This window comes from Haliotis rufescens, unplaced genomic scaffold, assembly GCF_023055435.1.
Source record: "Haliotis rufescens isolate VD_foot unplaced genomic scaffold, xgHalRufe1.0.p SCAF_12, whole genome shotgun sequence".
Classification (NCBI taxonomy): domain Eukaryota; kingdom Metazoa; phylum Mollusca; class Gastropoda; order Lepetellida; family Haliotidae; genus Haliotis; species Haliotis rufescens.
In genome coordinates this window covers 5,845,429-5,864,478 of record NW_025963802.1, presented here as the reverse complement: position 1 = coordinate 5,864,478, position 19,050 = coordinate 5,845,429, and the positions used below count along the sequence as shown (strand labels likewise).

At 40.4% G+C, this 19,050-nt stretch overlaps 1 protein-coding gene across 4 annotated transcripts in view; it reads left to right on the top strand.

Moving 5' to 3' along the window:
- LOC124141253 (hsp70-Hsp90 organizing protein 3-like) overlaps positions 1–19,050 on the top strand; it is a 56,714-nt gene that overhangs the window by 19,935 nt on the left and 17,729 nt on the right. For 3 of the 4 annotated variants that reach the window (XM_046509216.2, XM_046509219.2, XM_046509217.2), the window contains 16 exons: positions 2,921–2,952; positions 3,826–3,909; positions 4,457–4,498; positions 5,716–5,771; positions 5,920–5,956; positions 6,819–6,959; positions 7,816–7,861; positions 8,395–8,485; positions 9,126–9,176; positions 9,824–9,914; positions 10,287–10,391; positions 12,563–12,653; positions 13,781–13,895; positions 14,616–14,705; positions 15,112–15,214; positions 16,825–17,045. In XM_046509216.2, coding sequence (XP_046365172.1) covers positions 2,921–2,952; positions 3,826–3,909; positions 4,457–4,498; positions 5,716–5,771; positions 5,920–5,956; positions 6,819–6,959; positions 7,816–7,861; positions 8,395–8,485; positions 9,126–9,176; positions 9,824–9,914; positions 10,287–10,391; positions 12,563–12,653; positions 13,781–13,895; positions 14,616–14,705; positions 15,112–15,214; positions 16,825–17,045 — 1,396 coding nt within the window. Of the gene's footprint in view, positions 1–2,920; positions 2,953–3,825; positions 3,910–4,456; positions 4,499–5,715; positions 5,772–5,919; positions 5,957–6,818; positions 6,960–7,815; positions 7,862–8,394; positions 8,486–9,125; positions 9,177–9,823; positions 9,915–10,286; positions 10,392–12,562; positions 12,654–13,780; positions 13,896–14,615; positions 14,706–15,111; positions 15,215–16,824; positions 17,050–19,050 lie in introns of all 4 variants that reach the window. The other variant, XM_046509218.2, reaches the window with a different exon arrangement.

Sequence of the window (19,050 nt, the reverse complement as noted above, 5' to 3'; positions counted from 1 at the left end):
AACCACTAGAAAGAAGCAACTCTTGGCTTCCCCTGTGGATTGAGTGTCATCACACCATGTGGGTGGACTGTTTCAGACATAATCAACATCTGGCTTAACTTGTCCAGGCAAGATTTTATGTGATAGTGAAGGAGCTTTAGTATTGCTCACTCTAATTTAGTGCCACATTTCTTTGATTGTTCACTGGCACTGGTTGTATTCATTATTTCAACCAATTCAGGGTGTAAATGTTTTTGATGTTGCTGTCAACGCTGTGCTTCAAGGTGTTGCATTTATGCTTTGTCAGCATGAAGCTTGAACGTTTGTACAGTATACATGGTATAAGCATATCAATGTGCCCTCAAGGGATATATTGTCTGATATTTTAATGTCTGATTGAGTACTGCTGTTCATAGCAAGGAAGGGTCGTGTGTTTTATTTCATTGATGTTATAACTCAAACTGATGGAGCGCCTTCAAGATGGCAGCCGCGTATTGGGCCTAGTTGTCATCATTAAACATTCATTTGCTCGGCATTCAGAGTCAGATCTAATTCACCCTGGATTGTTTATTGCAGAAAGAAGTTTATTGATTTAGAAAATCAACATGGAATCACACACACTGCATTGTTTTGCAGGGCATGTTTTTTGTGTGATTGTTTTGTCTATGGATAGTACTGGTTTAATTTCATTTGTCGTATTCAGTCTCTTCAAAATGTTTCCGAAGTGAGAAATTATTTGTCACTGGAGCATGTGGCTGAACACTTATTAAGTGTCAATTCATGGAACCGAGTTGAGCTGGTTCATGTTTCCTGTAAATAATCAAGTTTGGACCAGGCAACCAGTGACTTGGGAATAAGCATGTTGTGTGATGACAATATTGACTAGTGGTGGAACGATACACCGCTGCATCGGGGGATTGCGATTTTTTTTTTAAGTTAAAATATCACTTCTGACCTTAAATGTTTGCTTTAATAACTGTTCAACTAAACACTTATCAGTAGTGCAAGTTAATAGTGAAAACATAAATATTTTCATCCATTGCGCCACACTTGACACTGCCAACTGTAAATGATCAGTGTGCCAGGTATATTTAGCCATTCTGTCTGTGAAAAAGATGGCTTACGCACCACAGAGAACACATGCAAATATCGTGATACATATCGGATCATGAGTAAGGTATCTTGGTAACTATCGGATCGCGTAGTTGGTCTATCGTCCCAGCCCTAGTAATGACCCACAGTCAGCCATCCCATGATTTATATGTGAGTTTTCAAATCAATCTATTCCAGGAAATACTGTGACCAGAACCAACAAAGGCATCCAGTTATCCAGTCTTTCCTAGTCTAGCTGAATGTATGAAAAAGTCAACTGTGATTGAATCAATATCTGATATGAAAGCTCTGTTTGTGTGTCATGAATATTTGATCAGTGACCTATGAAATGCTAGGTAACAGTATCTCTTTGCACTTCATAAAAGTACATGTGACTTATAACATGCACAGGAAGGTCGTGCTTGTGTTGAGTTGCCTCCCTTGGCTGTGCCAGAATCTGCTGACAATAGGGTTTGCTCCAAGATTCATCATGATCCTTGATGATGTGCAAACTAGCTCTTTGCGGGTTAAGTTCAGTTCCCTCCCTCAGCCATGCTAGTATCTGATGATCATCAGTTTCAATCCAATATTCGTCCAGATTATGATCCTTGATTTGTCAGCACCATACCCATGTGTCTGGGTTTCACCAAGGTGGTATAAGTGCCATATTAGGGGCTTTCCTCCAACAGTAAGCTGACACATTGTGGGGGAACTACCTATCACGTCGAGGTGATATTACATCTTATCTCTTGCTGGTGGTGTAACCATAGAGATGTAGCAAGATTGTCAGCAGCCATATTCTAATGTAGTATTTGATCACCTCAGATCAAGTAGATTTAAACATATGATGAATCCAAGAATGTAGAAGCAGATTTTGTGATGTTCCCATGGCAGAAGCACATATATAATAGTTATTTTTTATTTTATGGGAATGTGTTTGGGGATGGTAAATATCCTGTATTAGGAATAAACATTGTATTTAGCGAGCCTTGGCGAACTAAATACATAGTGTTTATTCCTAATACAGGATATTTACTACCCCAAACACACCATATTTCGACCAAATCCAACTGTTTTAGTTTTGGGAAGAGGTTCCAAGCCACAGAGGTCTGCAAGTACAGATATGGAAACTTATTCCGCTTGGCTAGTGTCCTCGTTAAATTGTTTCACAATTTATATCTCCAAATTTACCAAAACTTGTATAATGCCTTAGCTGTGTCACAGTTAGACACTAATTTTCAGTATAGTAGACTATTCTTTTGATAATGATAGCAATTATCCCAGTACTTTCTCCAGATTCCTATTGGTTAGTTCTGACTCGATTGCCGAACGGCAAGGGCGACGCCATGTTTGTTTGTAAACATTGAAAGTAATTCCTACTTGACCTTTGATATGTGTATCTCTACCCTTTATCCTGCCGAGAAACCTACCCTTTATATGATAAAATGATTAAATTCTCTATCTGCATATGACCCCAGCGCATATCATTTTTATTTGTTGGCTTTATCCTACCGATAAACCTCCATAAACACAAAAAATATTGAAGTCAATTCTTAGTAACTATATTATGATTAGAGCTGCTGTTTATTGACTTTAGTAAATGTAACAACTGTAAAAGTTAATTTGACTGATGAAAAACTTGTAGCCCTGGGACCTTTACCCTGTTGTTGTTTGTTAGTTTCTGGCCCGTAGCTTTGTTGTCATCTATTATTTGTATGTTTGATATATACAAACCTTGTGTATTGATTAGCAGGGTTATAAACTGTACCATTGATCCCTATACCTATACACTTCAGTGGGTTTAATGTAGTCATTGTTGCAGTTGAATAATGGCTGTCCTTTGTTGCAGGGCGAGACAACTCCCGCCATCTAACAGCTGAGGTAGGTGTTTGCTTATACTGGACAGGCATTTATTAGTGGGTGTGACATGATACATCAGTGCACCAATGCATCATGAGTTTTCATGCGACAATACAATATATGATACATTTTTTACAGCATCGAAGCAAGACGATTGTCCTTCATTTTTGTCACTCAAATACCGTAAATTTGTTGTAATTAGCGTTTCAAGTTCACTACTAAGATTAGCCACTTCGAGCATGTGTCTACATGTAGCTAGCCTTTCCCTTTGAACCTGTTCTGAAATATTTATAGTCAAGAAGTTCCCACGAGATTTGACGAAAATATGTGTATTGTGATACATATGGTATTGTGACCTATATATCATGAATCGTATGGTATCGTGACCTTCCTGTATTGTTTCACCCCTATTTATTAGCAGACTTTCTCAAAGAAACATGGGGATTTCACAAGAATAGGTCCCCAGCAATTTCTGGTGGTTGTAAGAGCCAACTTGATAGATCGGTGGTCAGTCAGACTCAGTGACTTGGTTGATGGCGTGTATATGTACTCTCACGGCTCGATGCTCACCATATCAATCACTGGATTGACAGTTCAAGACTTGATTATATACAGGTTTGACTTGATTATATATATGACGGTGGTCTGTAAAATAATCAAGTCTGGACCAGACAATCCAATGACTAACATCATGAGCATCGATCCACGCAAGTGGGATACGATGACATGCATCAACCAAGTCATCGAGTCTGACCACCTGATCACGTTAGTCGCCTAAGCAATGAGCTAGCTCACTTACGTGACCATTGATTTGTGACTGGAGGTTAGATCCGTGTCTAGCATTGATGTTGTGACTGAGGTTAGATCCGTGTGACAGGAAACTTTATGTTTCAGGAGGTAAATAGAAATGCTGAAGAACTTATAACAGAAGAAGAAAAAGAAAAAAGGAAAGCAGAGAAACGGAAAGCAAAAAAGAAAGTATGTTCACCATATTGAGATTCTTGCAGGAACACTTGCACTGGAACCAGCATGTTTTGGGCTGCAATGATTCATTGAACTTCCGTTGCATCCTGTCTCTGTTCTCTGTTCCAAGTCTCAAGTCAAATATATATGCAGATTGTTTGTATTCTGTATAGCATATGTTTTCAAAAGTTGACGAGTGGTGTAGGGCGTCTAAGGCACAATTTGCCGCTGGTCGTGGTACCATTGGGTCTGGGTTTGTCAGCGCCTTAGAGAGAAACATCTTCAGGCTTTGCTCCGACACCAAGCCGACATGCTGAGATATGACTGAAATACTGTTCAAAGTGGCGTCAAACACATCTCACTCTGTCGATCTCTCAGTAGCTGGGGTGACCATCCATCTGCTGGTGTGACACCTGGCTCTGATTAAATCAATAGTCATGTAATACAAGTAATAAATTATTATAATAGAAATACATTATTTTGATAGTTAAATTGATGTCTGCTATTGATGATAAAAATTGTACTGTGGCAACGAATAATGTACTTCATATCCTGTTTGCAGAGAAGACGGGAGAGGAAGAAGCTGGAGAAACAGGACCAGAAGGTACAGGCGACAATGGAGTGGATGTGGATGTGGGTGGGGGTGGTGGGTGTGGGTGGTGGAGGGAGATGGGTACCGGTAATGGAAGTGGATGGTGGATGATGGATGGAGGATGTCGGTGTGGGTGATGGATGTGGATGCAGGGGACGGATATGGATGTGGATGTGTGTGGGTGATGGATGTGGATGGTGGATGGGGGTGTGGGTGATTTATGTGGGTAATGGATGTGGATGGTTGATGGAGGATGTCGGTGTGGGTGATGGATGTGGGTGATGGATGTGGATGGGGGTGTGGGTGATGGATGTGGATGGGGGTGTGGGTGATGGATGTGGATGGGGATGTGGGTGATGGATGGTGCATGGGGGTGTGGGTGATGGATGATGGATGTGGGTGATGGATGTTGATGGTTGATGGAGGATGTGGGGTGGTGGAGGGATGTGGATGAAGATGTGGGTGGTGGAAGGATGTGGGTGATGGATGTGGATGGTTGATGGAGGATGTGGATGAAGATGTGAGTGGTGGAGGGATGTGGGTGATGGATGTGGATGTGGATGTGGGTGGTGGTGGATGAGGTTGTGATAAGTGAGAGAGTGAGTATGGTTTTACGCAGCTTTTAGCAATATTCCAGCAATATCACGGCGGGGGACACCAGAAATGGGCCTCACACATTGTACCCATGTCGGGAATCGAACTCGGGTGTTCGGCGTGACGAGCGAACGCTTTAACCACTAGGCTACCCAACCGCCCCTGAGGTTGTGATGGATAAGGGTTGTGGATGAAGGTCGGTTGTAGACAGTGGGCGTTGGGAATGGATAATGCTGTAATGTTGAGTCCTTGAGAGTCCCTGTTAAAAGATTGATAAATCTTAAAACATAACACTTGCCAAAAAAGGAAACAATTTTTTTTCTTCTATATGCCAGAAGACTGATGCATTTGGCAGATTTCTTTGGGCCTGAGACCAGTTTTGCATAGGACTTTTATTTTAGTGGGCCCGTGAATTTAAAGTGCGGCCATTCACTCTAAAGAATTTAATCCAAGATGCGTTTTGATCATGGCCTAAGGTCCGTTTTCACTGTGTCTGTGCTGGTTGATTTCCAAGATTTTTACTAATATCTGCGACAATTAGATTTTTGTGTTATGTGTCGCTTTCAGTGAGTAGGTAAGGCACAGTTGTCTCCCCATGAGTAAGAGCACCTGTTGCATTGTTTCTATGCTTGCAGGATGAAAAACCAAAGAGGGAGAAATCCGGTGAGAAGGGGAGGAAATCTGACAAAAAGTGAGTTTCTAAAAACATTAACAACCGCTGTGTTGAGGGATATTCAATCCTCTTTTCATATGAATTACATACTCATTTTCACAAACAGTTTATACTTGAAATTAATTTATTGGTTTGTGCATTTCACCATGGTAACTGTTCCTTTCAGGGGTCACAGTGGATCATCATCCGAAGCAGAAGAAGCTGTAAGTTCACACACTCATTCCTTTATATTGTCACCATCAAATCTACCAGTTCCAGTGCTCTGATTGATGTCATTGCTGACATAGGCGAGGGTATCTGCATTGCTAGCAGCAGATCAAGATGTTTTAAAGGCCAGGCGTACAGTACAGTAGGGCTTCGTCATCTTTCGGACATATGCTGATGTTAAAAAGATGCAGTGTTTTCTTTTTTGTTCAAATGGTTACTTGTTTGGGCTGAATCTGATGAGAAATACCGCCGTATTGTCATCTTCCTGAGGCAAGGGAGTTACGTGACTATAAACGTCCAGATTCCACCTTTGCGGAAGTAGGTTGCAGTTATGGAGTTCTATGTTAGCTTGACTTAAGAGTCTATGCATAGTCCAATCGGTCAATAGGAGGGACATAGAAAGGACATAACCTGTAATAGCCACTGGTGGCGCTACGATTGAAACCAGAAATTCCAGCTTATTTCGGCAAGGGTGGACACTGGACTTTTATAGTCAGTTAACTCCCTTGACTCTGGAAGATGCCATATTGTAGATGTGACGACATTCCTTTTTGACATCACACTCGTAAAGTTGTCTCAATATTATGTTGTGGCATTGGTGGAGTGAAATGAATGAAAGTGTTATCAGCAAGTGTTTGTCAAATATCCTTTGTGTTTGATTGGAACATTAAACCTCAAGCTTACGGCAATCAACCAATGGGTGACCAGCAGAGTAATATCTCCAAGAAAATATCTTCCAGGAGATTTCACATGAGCGATATCTCATGTGGGTTAGATTTGGATCATCCTATTTATGATTCTTTTGGATGTCAGAGAAGTCGGTTGTCATGGTGATGAACCTGTTCTTGTTGTTTTCAGGGGTTTGATCCTAATTCTGCATTTTTCACAAAAGTTGTAAATAAAAAGAAGAAAGGTCAGACTACGACAGAAACAACACAGACAAGTAGAAAAGATAAACCAAAAGACAAGCAGCAATCTGGTGCTAAGAGTGAAGAAGAGGTACTTAGCTTCACAACTAGTTGGGGTGGAGGGGGGGACGCGGATTCAGTTGCAGTTGCAGATTTTAGTTGAAATTTTCATTTTACTGATAAAAATTGAATATGGTGACAAGAAGATTATAGTGAATGGACAAGGTGTGATAAGGGCCCTTTTGGGGCTCAACGGGATCATTGAACAACACTGAATGTGGAGGTCAGGCTGAAATGAATCAAAATGGCTGTTTTAGAGGTTTTGAGGAAGTGTTTTTCTAATATTCAAACATGAGCAAGTCTTTGAACAAAGATGATTTTGGGGGGGAAATAAAGAGGAGGTAAAGACAGCTCGCACTTTTGTAAAAAATTCTTCTTGGGTCACGATTTGCTCGTGGTTGGATATTCTATTGAATTATACTGATAAAAAAGAGAGAGTTAGGATCATGAATATTTTTAAAAATATTTTTATGAAATTTGTGTTCAGTCTTCACTACAATGAAATATCCCCCAAATAGTCCTTTTCCCTTACCTTTTTTTATGTATATAATAAATTGGCCTTTCAAACTAATTTTAGCCATTTCTTTAGGTTTTGACTTGCATTCTGAATTTTCTCTGATAACAGTACCAATAAAGAGAAAAAGACTATAATACCCAATTTTACATTATTTCATTGAATCCAATGTTAAATGATTCTAAATTAGATACTTAAAAAACATTCACATTATATTATTAATCACAAATTGTTTTTTTTCCCCCAGTTTGCCTGCCTCAGGCACAAAGTTTTAAATCGTTGATAAATTCTAAGGTATTTAATTGCACCATTTCCTATGACATACTATTGACAAGACATTATTGATGTGTGATGAATCGTCTTGCTGCTTCAGGTGGAAGATTTAGATCCAATAGTACTGCGGAGTCGACAGTTAGCAAGTGAGTGTTATGTGTTAAACTTACAGCAGTCTCCCCTTTACACAGTGGTTGTTGGGGCGGTCCGGTAGCCTAGTGGTTAAAGCGTTCGCTCGTCACGCCGAAGACCCGGGTTCGATTCCCGACATGGGTACAATGTGTGAAGCCCATTTCTGGTGTCCCCCGCCGTGATATTGCTGGAATATTGCTAAAAGCGGCGTAAAACCATACTCACTCACTCACTCACTCACAGTGGTTGTTGATTATCGCTCATCACACCAAAGACTCAAGTTTGTTCAATGAGTGAAGCCCATTTCTTCCCTCACCCAACTGTGATGTACCTTAAGTATTGCTCAATTGGCATGGAACCCTTCTCCTTCACTCATTGTAAACATGTTATAGATAGATGCGCAGTGGGCAGATTCTACACGTATAAGGTGTTGAAATAGTATTTGTTAAAGTTTTGTAAAATTCATCTCCACGTTTTTTTCCTGAGGACCAATCTTATGTATGTTCATCGCTTCAATGGCAACATTGCTGGTACATTTCTGTTTCAGTACGAGGAAATGAAATGGCTCAGTTAGGTCACTACAACCCAGCCATTGAACTTTTTACAGAAGCTATCAATTTAGACCCTAGAGATTTTAGGTAAGTTGTATTATTGATGGACAGCCTCTGTGGTCTAGTGGTAGAGCGTCCGCCTGGAGAGCGGAAGGTCCGGGGTTCGATCCCCGACCGGGTCATACCAAAAGACGTTAAAAGATGGTACTTGTTGTTACCCTGCCTGGCGCTCAGCATTAAGGGGCTAAAACAAGGACTGGTCGGCTCAGAGTCAGTAAACTGTGTCTGAGTGGGGTATTCATGTTAAACCGGGCATGGTATCTCAGTGAGCTAGCACTATAAATCGGCATCAGTCCGGACTAGTACAAGCAGCCACACATACACACACACGTACATGCACATCGCTATATAAGTGCAATAATCTTGGACGCGACGTTAAACCCCATCTCACCTCACCTCACGTATTATTGATGTATAGTGATGAAAGTATCCACTTAGCATGCTTCCTGGAGTCAACACAGGATACAGTTAGATAGTCTGTACATTTTGTCTACATTCGTATAAGGTAGTTCTCAAGGTATGAATCGATACCGCCTCCGTAGTCTAGTGGATTGGGCTTCTGCCCTGAGAGAAATCTTTCGAGCCCTGAGTTAGTAGTTAGGATGTGGTGGAATGTTCAAGTGATATTAAGGTGTTACACTAATGAAGATGAATATTCTACTTGCAGATTTTTTGGAAACAGATCCTACTGTTATGACCGAATACACCAATATGAAAAGTAAGTTCAGTGGAGTTGGTGAGAAGTTCAGAAATGTCTTTTCAGTGACCTTCTGTTGGTGTTTCTGATGAGTAACTAACATATGACTGTAACAGCTCACACAAGCCCAGGAGTAGAGCAAACAGTAAGCCCAGATACAAGAGGAACTGCGATCACATGAAATTGATAATAATAATCATGATGTGGACAGCGTAGCTTTTCTGCATTGATCAATCATTATGATGAATCATTTAACTGTGCACAAGAAAAGCCCACTTTGATCTCTGTATTTTATGTATGTTTGTTGTTTAACACTGCACTCAGCAATATTCCAGCTATATGACGGCGGTCTGTAAATAATCGAGTCTGGACTAGACAATCCAGTGATTGACATCATGAGCATTGATCCACGCAGTTGGGATACGATGACATGCCTCAACCAAGTCAGCAAGCCTGACCACCCGATCCCGCTAGTCCTTTGACCACTAAGGCAGGCAGTCTGTAAAGCAACTGGCTCCGCCTCAGAGGGCTGGCCCTGCTTGTTGGGAAGGTGATAACTCCTGTTGCTGATATACTGATGGCTGCTGTGGAATCTCCACCGTCTCAAACACACAGTTTTCATCTGTGTGACTGTTCCGAAAATAATTATTCTTTTCATTTCTTTTCAGAGCTTTACGTGATGCAGAAAAAGCCATCGTTCTTGCAAAGGACTGGGCAAAAGGTTATTTTAGGAAAGGAAGGGCTCTAGCAGGGCTCAAGGTGTGTATAGGTTTGAGAACTGTGGTATTCTGTTAAGCAGGCAAGAAACCTATGATTGTGGGTTCCACACTCTGGCAGTGTGGGTTCGAATCCCGGATGGGACTCAACCCCAAAAAGTACGAAAATCTGTACTTTACTGAGAAAGTGTTACCCCAGATATAACATTTACTACATTTGACCACTTTCTAAATGGCATTGTGTGGTCATATTGTTGTAGTAACAAGACAAATCTTAGATGTAGTTATACCAAATAAAATTTGGTTGTGGTTCTACAAAGTGACATATATATGATGCTCTGATGACATAGACATCAACCTTCGCTGTCACTGTCGACATGAATGTTGATGTTCATTAATCCTTTGCCTTTTCCAGCTTTTCCCTGAAGCAGAAAAAGCGTTTATGCAGGTGCTAAAACTAGATAAAAACTGTGATGATGCTGTACAGGAGCTGTTGCGAGTACGGACCTACCAGCTTACAGTGAGTACAACATTACATGTCCCCACAGATTAAACACTAACCCAGGTATTTATCATAACACAGTCTGTGACTTAAGTCTCTACAACTCTGTATGGTCCACTAGAGTCAGCTAATAATCAAGATAATAAAACCCTTAAATATGGCAAATTTCTACAAGTCCTTTTGATACCTTAACAATTGCGCAGTTTGGCAAGGACTACAGGACTAGTGTCAATTTCTATATGTAATAGCATAAGTTAATAATAACATAAATTCTACTGAAAATGATACTGAGAGCCAAGTGTTGGCTCGTAGACTCAATACATTTTAGCACAGACTGATATAAGAAAGAGTGAGTGAGTTGGGTTTAATGCCGCTTTTAACAGTATTCCAGTTATATCGCAGCATGTCAGCTTAATGTAGGTGGAAAGCCCGAAGTGATGCAGGTCTCAGACGTTTACCACTTCGGTGAAACCCACGAGCACGGGTATGGTGCCGACAAACCTAGAAGCATAACTGGGGCAAACCAGGAACCACAATCATAGGTTTCTGGCGTGCCCAAGGGACACAACTGTGCACAGTGAATCGTGGCAAGTTGGATGACTGGCCCACTGGAGCCACCGATATTAGATGAAGAGTAGTCTTTAGTCTTTAGTCTCTAGGTGGCTGAAATGTTGCAAGTCATTTAGCACTATACACGGTTTTACGGGACACACAAATTAGAGAATGGACTCAAAAAAATTATACTGACTCCCGAGAGATGTACAATAAAGTTCATGGTACCTGCAGTGCATTAAGAGCAGTTATGGGTTTCTGTCATTTCATCCATCAATCATGACCACTCCAGATGATCATTGATTCATTCCAGGCTCTAAAGTAATTATCTAAACGTACAGTACACTACACCATTTCATTACTTTACAGGACCCTTATATTGCCTGTAAGGACCCTTAAAAATATTTTTTTGTAAATCAAGGTAATACCTTGCACTATATGATAAATTAGGCGGTTCACTCAAACAATGTATTCATACATAGTTTCTTAAGCTAATTCATTAAGTGGATTAACTGTATTGACGGTTATTGTAAGAATGACATTATGTGACAAAGAGATTATTGCCCTTGTATGTTTCCATCTTGTAAGGGCGATGGGGTAGTCTTGTGGTTAAAGTGTTCGCTCATCACGCCAAAGACCCTGTTTCGATTCTCCACATGGGTACGATTTGAGAAGCCTATTTCTGGTGTCTCCCGCAGAGATATTGCTGGAATAGTGCTGAAAGTGGCGTAAAACCATACTCACTCACTCAAATATCTTTACTTATGGTAGGAAATGTGTGAAATGCTTGTATGATTCAGGTTTTATTCCTAATATGTGATCTTTATGATATGGAAACACACTCAGTTAATTGTATACCCCAAATTATCAGAATAAGTCAAGTGATGTTCAGTCTATCAGATGTTGGACTGAAAATGATTCTGTGAAAGTGTACTAAGGATTAGTGAAGATTTTAATAACATTGATTATGGTAATTGAAAGAAAAACAGATTGTGACTAACGTTAGATAAGGGAGAGGCTCTAACTGTGTCGGTTAAGGAAGGCACTGACGCGTGTGGACTCATTAGCGAACATAGTCTGACAGCAAGCTCCTTCCCAGCGCGTGACACCTTCGTTACACTCTCGGTAACATCGCTGCCACCAGTGTGGGCGCGGCCATTACAAGAATCTTGAAATTTGCCCTCTAACCCCATATAAGTAACGTTTATACCTCTGCTTATGTCTTTAAGAATGCCATCATATTTCATTTTGAAAAGGTTTACGAATGATCATGTTTTCCAGATGAATTTACTTTGTTGTTTTAATAATCAGATTGGTTCGAGATTGCAGACTAACCAATTTTTCCCTTACATTCTTACTATATCAATTAAAGAGGCTACTTTAAATGAAATAGAAATTCAAAATGACAAACAAAGAAAGTAATTCATCAGCGGTAAGTGTAATCGGTGTCACGACAGTCGTCACTTGTTTGTAAACATAACGGTCATTCGATTGCGAGTTCAACTCCAAGCATGGTTGGGGCCACCTATCACAGTGGGGAGTTTTGACTGGTGGCAGCAATAGTATAGAGAACTCCCCTAACGGAATATCGCTGTGAGGAGCTTGAGCCTGACAGGTGTTGTGTCTGTTTCTTTCAGGAAATGGGGTTTTCACGACAACAAGCAGAGGCTTCAATAAAGAAACATGGGTCTGTCCAGACAGCATTAGACTCACTTTTAGCAGGAGTTGGTGAGTAAATAGCATGATCAGCCTTGGATATAGCTAAGTCAAATTATGTGAATAGTTTGTTATGATCAAACCCACTCATTCCTCCATGAAGACAGCTTGGTGTTGATGTGACTAAGTTTGAATATGAGGATCCATCTCCCCGAGGGAAGGGCGTTAACTGACCATAAAGGTCCAGTTTCAACCCTTGCCGAACTAGGCTGGAATTTCCAGGTTATTTGCCTTCTATGTCCCTCCTATTGACCAATCAGTTTGACCTCTCATTTAACTTGCATTTGCTTCGAACAAAATGGCAGCACCCAGTCAATCCGGTGTGATCGATAATCAAGATATATATTGTAATAAAATGGGTCTTACATTGCGAGGTGCATCAAATCAATGGAGCACCTTGATTAAAAACATGAAAAGATTTGCAAAATATCTGTTGTGGCCCAGTTAGCGGTAAGTCCTGCGGTCGACCAAAATCTGGACGTTGAAATCCATGTTGTTTTTTAACCGGATGACTAGTTTCGTTATGCGATTTTGATTAGACTATGCATAGTCTTGCTAGTCCAGCAAACATGTAACTCTGGAATTCCAACCTTCCGGCGAGCAGGAAAAGTGGACTTTTATGATCAGTTATGCCCTTGCCTGGGACTGATAATGAGGAACAGATTTTGAGGGTCTCTTTGAGTTTGATATACCCTTTATCCATACCCACTCTGTGAAAAATTCTGGTTCTGAATAAGTCCCAATTACCTCATGCTTGTAACAACCAATGAAAGGAAATTATTGAGTGGCTATTTTACAAATGCCTAACATGTCCGCCACATCTCATGTTCTACAAACGGTGTTGGGGAGTCAAGGGCAGTCCCTTTAGTTGTTTGCTGATGAGTAATGTATAAAAATATATTATGATGTATGGTAACATGTTTGTTCAAACAAGTATCTTTTAAATAAAAACAAATGGTAAAGTTAATAATTTACAAAATGTTATCACGTCTGTTGATAGTGTAGCACAGCAATGGCAGTAAATATTAATGTTTTAAGTTGTCATCCATGTATTGACATAGGGCTCTGGACAACCATGATACATCAGTAGTTCATGCAATCATTCCACACCTAATTATGATTATCCCTCTCTGTTGCAGCGGAAAACTCATTATCAGGCGAGGTTTATTTCTCAGATGAAGATGAGTTTATAACAACGTCCAGTTCACGGTTACAGTCCTTTCAGCAGTCACAGCCTTCTGATATAAAAATGGAGTAAGTTCACCAGTCTGTGTATATACATTACCAGCTCAAACAAGTCTGCATTATGCATTACCATCTCAAACTATTCTGCCTTTACACATTACCAGCTCAAACTAGTCTGCCTTTACACATTACCAGCTCAAACTAGTCTGCCTTTACACATTACCAGCTCAAACTAGTCTACCTTTACACATTACAAGCTCAAACTAGTGTGCCTATGCATATTATCAGCTCAAACTAGTCTGCCAATACACATTAGCAGTTCAAGCCAGTCTGATTTGCGCATTACCAGCTCTAACCAGTGTGCATTATGCATTACCGTCTCAAACCAGTCTGCCTAATGCAGTACCAGCTTAAACCAGTCTTCCTATGTACATTACCATCTCAAACCAGTGTGCCTAATGCAGTACCAGCTTAAACCAGTCTTCCTATGTACATTACCATCTCAAACCAGTGTGCCTAATGCAGTACCAGCTTAAACCAGTCTCCCTATGTACATTACCAGCTCAAACCAGTCTGCCCTACACGTTACCAGCTCATTGTAGTTATAAGAAAAGTGCTGTACAGTAAATGTGCACAGCTGTCTTGAACATTTAGTTGTTTATAGACAATAAAAAAGAGAAAAATTGGATGAAAATCTCATAATTTATGCCTCTAATAGAAACACTGCAATCATACACTGACAATAGTGAGACATTTGATGCTAATGTGATATTTTGTTTGTGTTCACAGTTTCAATAATCCAGAGGGTCTTACTGCTTTGTGGGTTGGAAATGTTTTACCTCAGGTCACAGAAAAAAAATTGGTTCAAATGTTTCAAAAGTAAGTTGACTTATTTTTCAGGTTTTGCTTGTAATGTCTGATTTTCCATGTTAGTGTAACAAAATAAGGAGGCCCAGGGATGTCGGAGGCTTTCTGCTGTATTTAAATATTTAAGGGACCTCCTATGTCTTTGACTTTTAGCACAAAGTTTTTCCGTCTTAATTTTGAACACTGCATAATGTTAAAGAGATATTATTGTATGGGGATTTTGGGGTAAGTGGGACAATTACTAAACTAATAATGAAAATTATATACAATTGAGGAATAGCTCTTGAGTAAATTGGGGTAAATGAGACAATTATCAATAGAATTATGCAAATTGTAACAAATTGAGTATTTCCTCTGTCCATGTTGCTGTGGTGTGTTTATAAGTTTTTCACAATGTGTGCATTTGTCTCTGTTGCAGATATGGTACAGTGACCAGTGTGAGGCTTTTACCCGACAAGTATTGTGCATTTGTAAATTTTAAAATGCCTGTGTCAGCAGGAAAAGCTATGCAAACTTTACAGGTGGGTAACAAAGTCTGACTGTTCATTCATTAATGTTGTGTTTGGCGATACCCCATAGGTATGTTGTGTTGGCGATACCCCATAGGTATGTTGTGTTGGCGATACCCCATAGGTATGTTGTGTTGGCGATACCCCATAGGTATGTTGTGTTGGCGATACCCCATAGGTATGTTTTGTTTGGCGATACCCCATAGGTATGTTGTGTTTGGCGATACCCCATAGGTATGTTGTGTTGGAGATACCCCATAGGTATGTTGTGTTGGCGATACCCCAAAGGTATGTTGTGTTGGCGATACCCCATAGGTATGTTGTGTTGGAGATACCCCATAGCTATGTTGTGTAGGCGATACCCCATAGGTATGTTGTGTAGGCGATACCCCATAGGTATGTTGTGTTGCCGATACCCCATAGCTATGTTGTGTAGGCGATACCCCATAGGTATGTTGTGTTGGCGATACCCCATGGGTATGTTGTGTTTGGCGATACCCCATAGGTATGTTGTGTTGGCGATACCCCTCAGCTACCCCACAGGTATTTGGGGGTAATCTTTGTCTCGCATTTGTAAAATCCTTCAAAATGTGGCTTTGGCTTCGACCTGTATTATTGGGTGCCCTTAGCCCCTGTTTATTAGGTGGGTATTGGGTGTCCAGTGTCCAGTTTTTTAAGGTGGGTATTGGGTGTCCAGTGTCCAGTTTTTTAAGGTGGGTATTGGGTGTCTAGTGTCCGTATTTTAAGGTGGGTATTGGGTGTCTAGTGTCAGTTTTTTAAGGTGGGTATTGGGTGTCTAGTGTCCGTATTTTAAGGTGGATATTGGGTGTCTAGTGTCCGTATTTTAAGGTGGGTTTTGTTTTCAATTCGTGATTAGGTGTCCAGTGCCTGTTTATGAGGTGGTTATTAGGTGTCTGTGTCTGTTAATAAGGTGGTTATTGGGTGTCCGCTGTCTGTTTTTTTCTATTGGGTATTGGGTGTCCAGTGTCCATATATTAGGTGGTTATTGGGTGTCCAGTGTCTGTTTATGAGGTTGGTATTGGGTGCCCAGTGTCTGTGTATGAGGTGGTTATTAGGTGTCTGTTAATAAGGTGGTTATTGGTTATCCAGTGCCCTCATATGAGGTGGGTATTGGCTGTCCAGTGCCCGTTTATAAGGTGTGTATTAAACATGCAGTGACCCCTTTATAAGAGGTGTATATTTTTGTGTCCAATGCCCCCAGTTTTAAGGTTTGTATTGAATGTGCAGTGCCCTGTTTGAGGTGTGTATTGGGTGTCCACAACCCCCATATATAAGGTCCGCATGACGTGATCATGCCTTCAGTCGTGGCCGTAGTGATATCTTTGCTGTAGCGATATAGCTGGAATATTGCTGACTGGGCATTAAACAACATTCAACCAGAAGAGGGTACATATTGGTAAAAAAAATACCATTAAATGGATATTTCATTAAGTTTCAAGTGAAAGCTTTCATAACTTTATATCTAACTTAGCATTTGTACAACATTATGATAGTTTAAAATATTTAATCTCATTCTTGGTGTTCTGCTTCTAGAACCATGTTTCCTTCCATCACCTGTGAGTGCGAGAAATCTTTCGTTACATCTGACCTCTGTGTTTCAGGGCGTTGAGTGTGAAGGTCAGCGTTTGTTGATCAAGTTCCCCGACAATCCAATCTGTAATGGAAATGGCCCAGCCCAAACAATACTAAAGAAAAATACATCGTCACATACAAAAACCCAACAGATACAGCAACAACAGCAACAGCAACAACAGCAGCAGCAACAACAACAGCAACTACAACAACAACAACAGCAACAACAACAGCAGCAGCAGCAGACCGGGTAGGTAATTATCATCAAGTTATTACACATGCTTTCATATCCCCTTGCCTTGGTCCGTCTGTGGGCGCCGTCATGATAGTGTTGAATGTGGCATGCTGTCATTATGGTTATACACACACGGTCATTCATAGTCATACTAGGTCATATATAGTCATACTAGGTCATATATAGTCATACTAGGTCATATATAGTCATGCTAGGTCATATATAGTCATACTAGGTCATATATAGTCATGCTAGGTCATATAGAGTCATACTAGGTCATATAGTGTCATACTAGGTCATATATAGTCATGCTAGGTCCTATATAGTCATACTAGGTTGTATATAGTCATACTTGGTCATATATAGTCATACCGGGTCATTCATAGTTATACTAGGTCCTATATAGTTGTTCCAGGTCATATAGAGTCATGCTAGGTCATATATAGTCATACTAGATCATTTGTAGTCATATGGGGTCATTCATAGTTATACTAGGTCCTATAGAGTCATACTAGGTCATAACAGGTCATGTGGTCAAACTAGTTCTCACATAATCATATTAGGGCATACATGGTCGTATTTCATCAAACAGTCATGCATTGTCATCCAAGGTGGTGTGGTCATATGGTGCCGCACATGGTCTTATTAGGTCAATCAATGTCCTAGCGGATCATAGTCATACATTATCATACCAGGTGGTGGGGTCATGTGATGCCGCACATGGTCTTATTAGGTCAATCAATGTCCTACCGGATCATAATCATACATTATCATACTAGGAGGTGTGGTCATATGGTGCCGCACATGGTCTTATTAGGTCAATCATTGTCCTACCGGATCATAATCATACATTATCATACTAGGTGGTGTGGTCATATGATGCCGCACATGGTCTTATGAGGTCAATCAATGTCCTACCGGATCATAGTCATACATTATCATACTAGGTGGTGTGCCCCACACTGTTATTAGGTCATACATGGTAACACCAGTTTCTTCAGTCATGCATTGTCACACTAGGTTGTATCATAGTCATATATAGTCATACATGTTCATGCATAGTTCATGCATAGTTCATGCATAGTTATTCATGCTCATACACAATCATGCACAAGTCATCTGTAGTCCTTTGCAGCCTCACATGATCCGATGCATCCTTTCAGGGCATCCATGCATGCTGTCAGTACACACAAGCATGTTTGGTCCCAAGTAGCATACACTCAAGGTCATTAAAGGGAGACTAGGCTCGTCTGATGGAAGTCCATGTCCTGACAATGTATTTAGTGGCTTGTGAGAGAACTACTCCAGCCTCTGGTTAATTTGGGCCATCATTGACTGCTAAAGTGATCACATTATAACTTTGAGTTAGCAGACAAGTATGCAGTTTTGAAATTAAGTTCGGTCCTTGAGGTTCTTTTCTAAAGTGTTTAAATCTAAGGATTCATTAATTTATAGTTAGGATTATGACAAGGAACATTTGATTAGTATGTTGAATACTGCTTAGTGGTGAATACGACCTAGCTAGGACTGTAGGCTTTCCTGACCTTAGCCCCCTAGACGTCCCACTGCATGGTATTCAGCACCCTTGGACTGGTCACACCGAGGGTCAGAGTTTGATTCCCACATGTGTATAGCATGGTTCACTTGTCTCGTGGGCACATAGCTGCAAGATTGCTGATCAAGCTGAAATAACTCACACTTGCTTCAATGTGGAATACCAGTAGAAGTAGTTGTGGATGCTTTTATTTGATAGTCATGTTTCTGAGTGCATTAGTTGACCATCCTAACCTCTGATTTGATGAAACCTCACCTAGTCCTGGGTGAAATAATCCAGTACAAGGGGTACGAGCATATTTGCAGTTTTGGGAATAATAAGTACATCATAAAAAAGGGGCCATTTTTAATATAATGTATCATTCTCTGATTCGTTAATCATCATGTGTTGAAAAAAAACCTGAATTCAAAATAAATGTCTCAAAATCTTCAAGTTAAAAGAACTTCCAGTTATGGTTAGAACTGG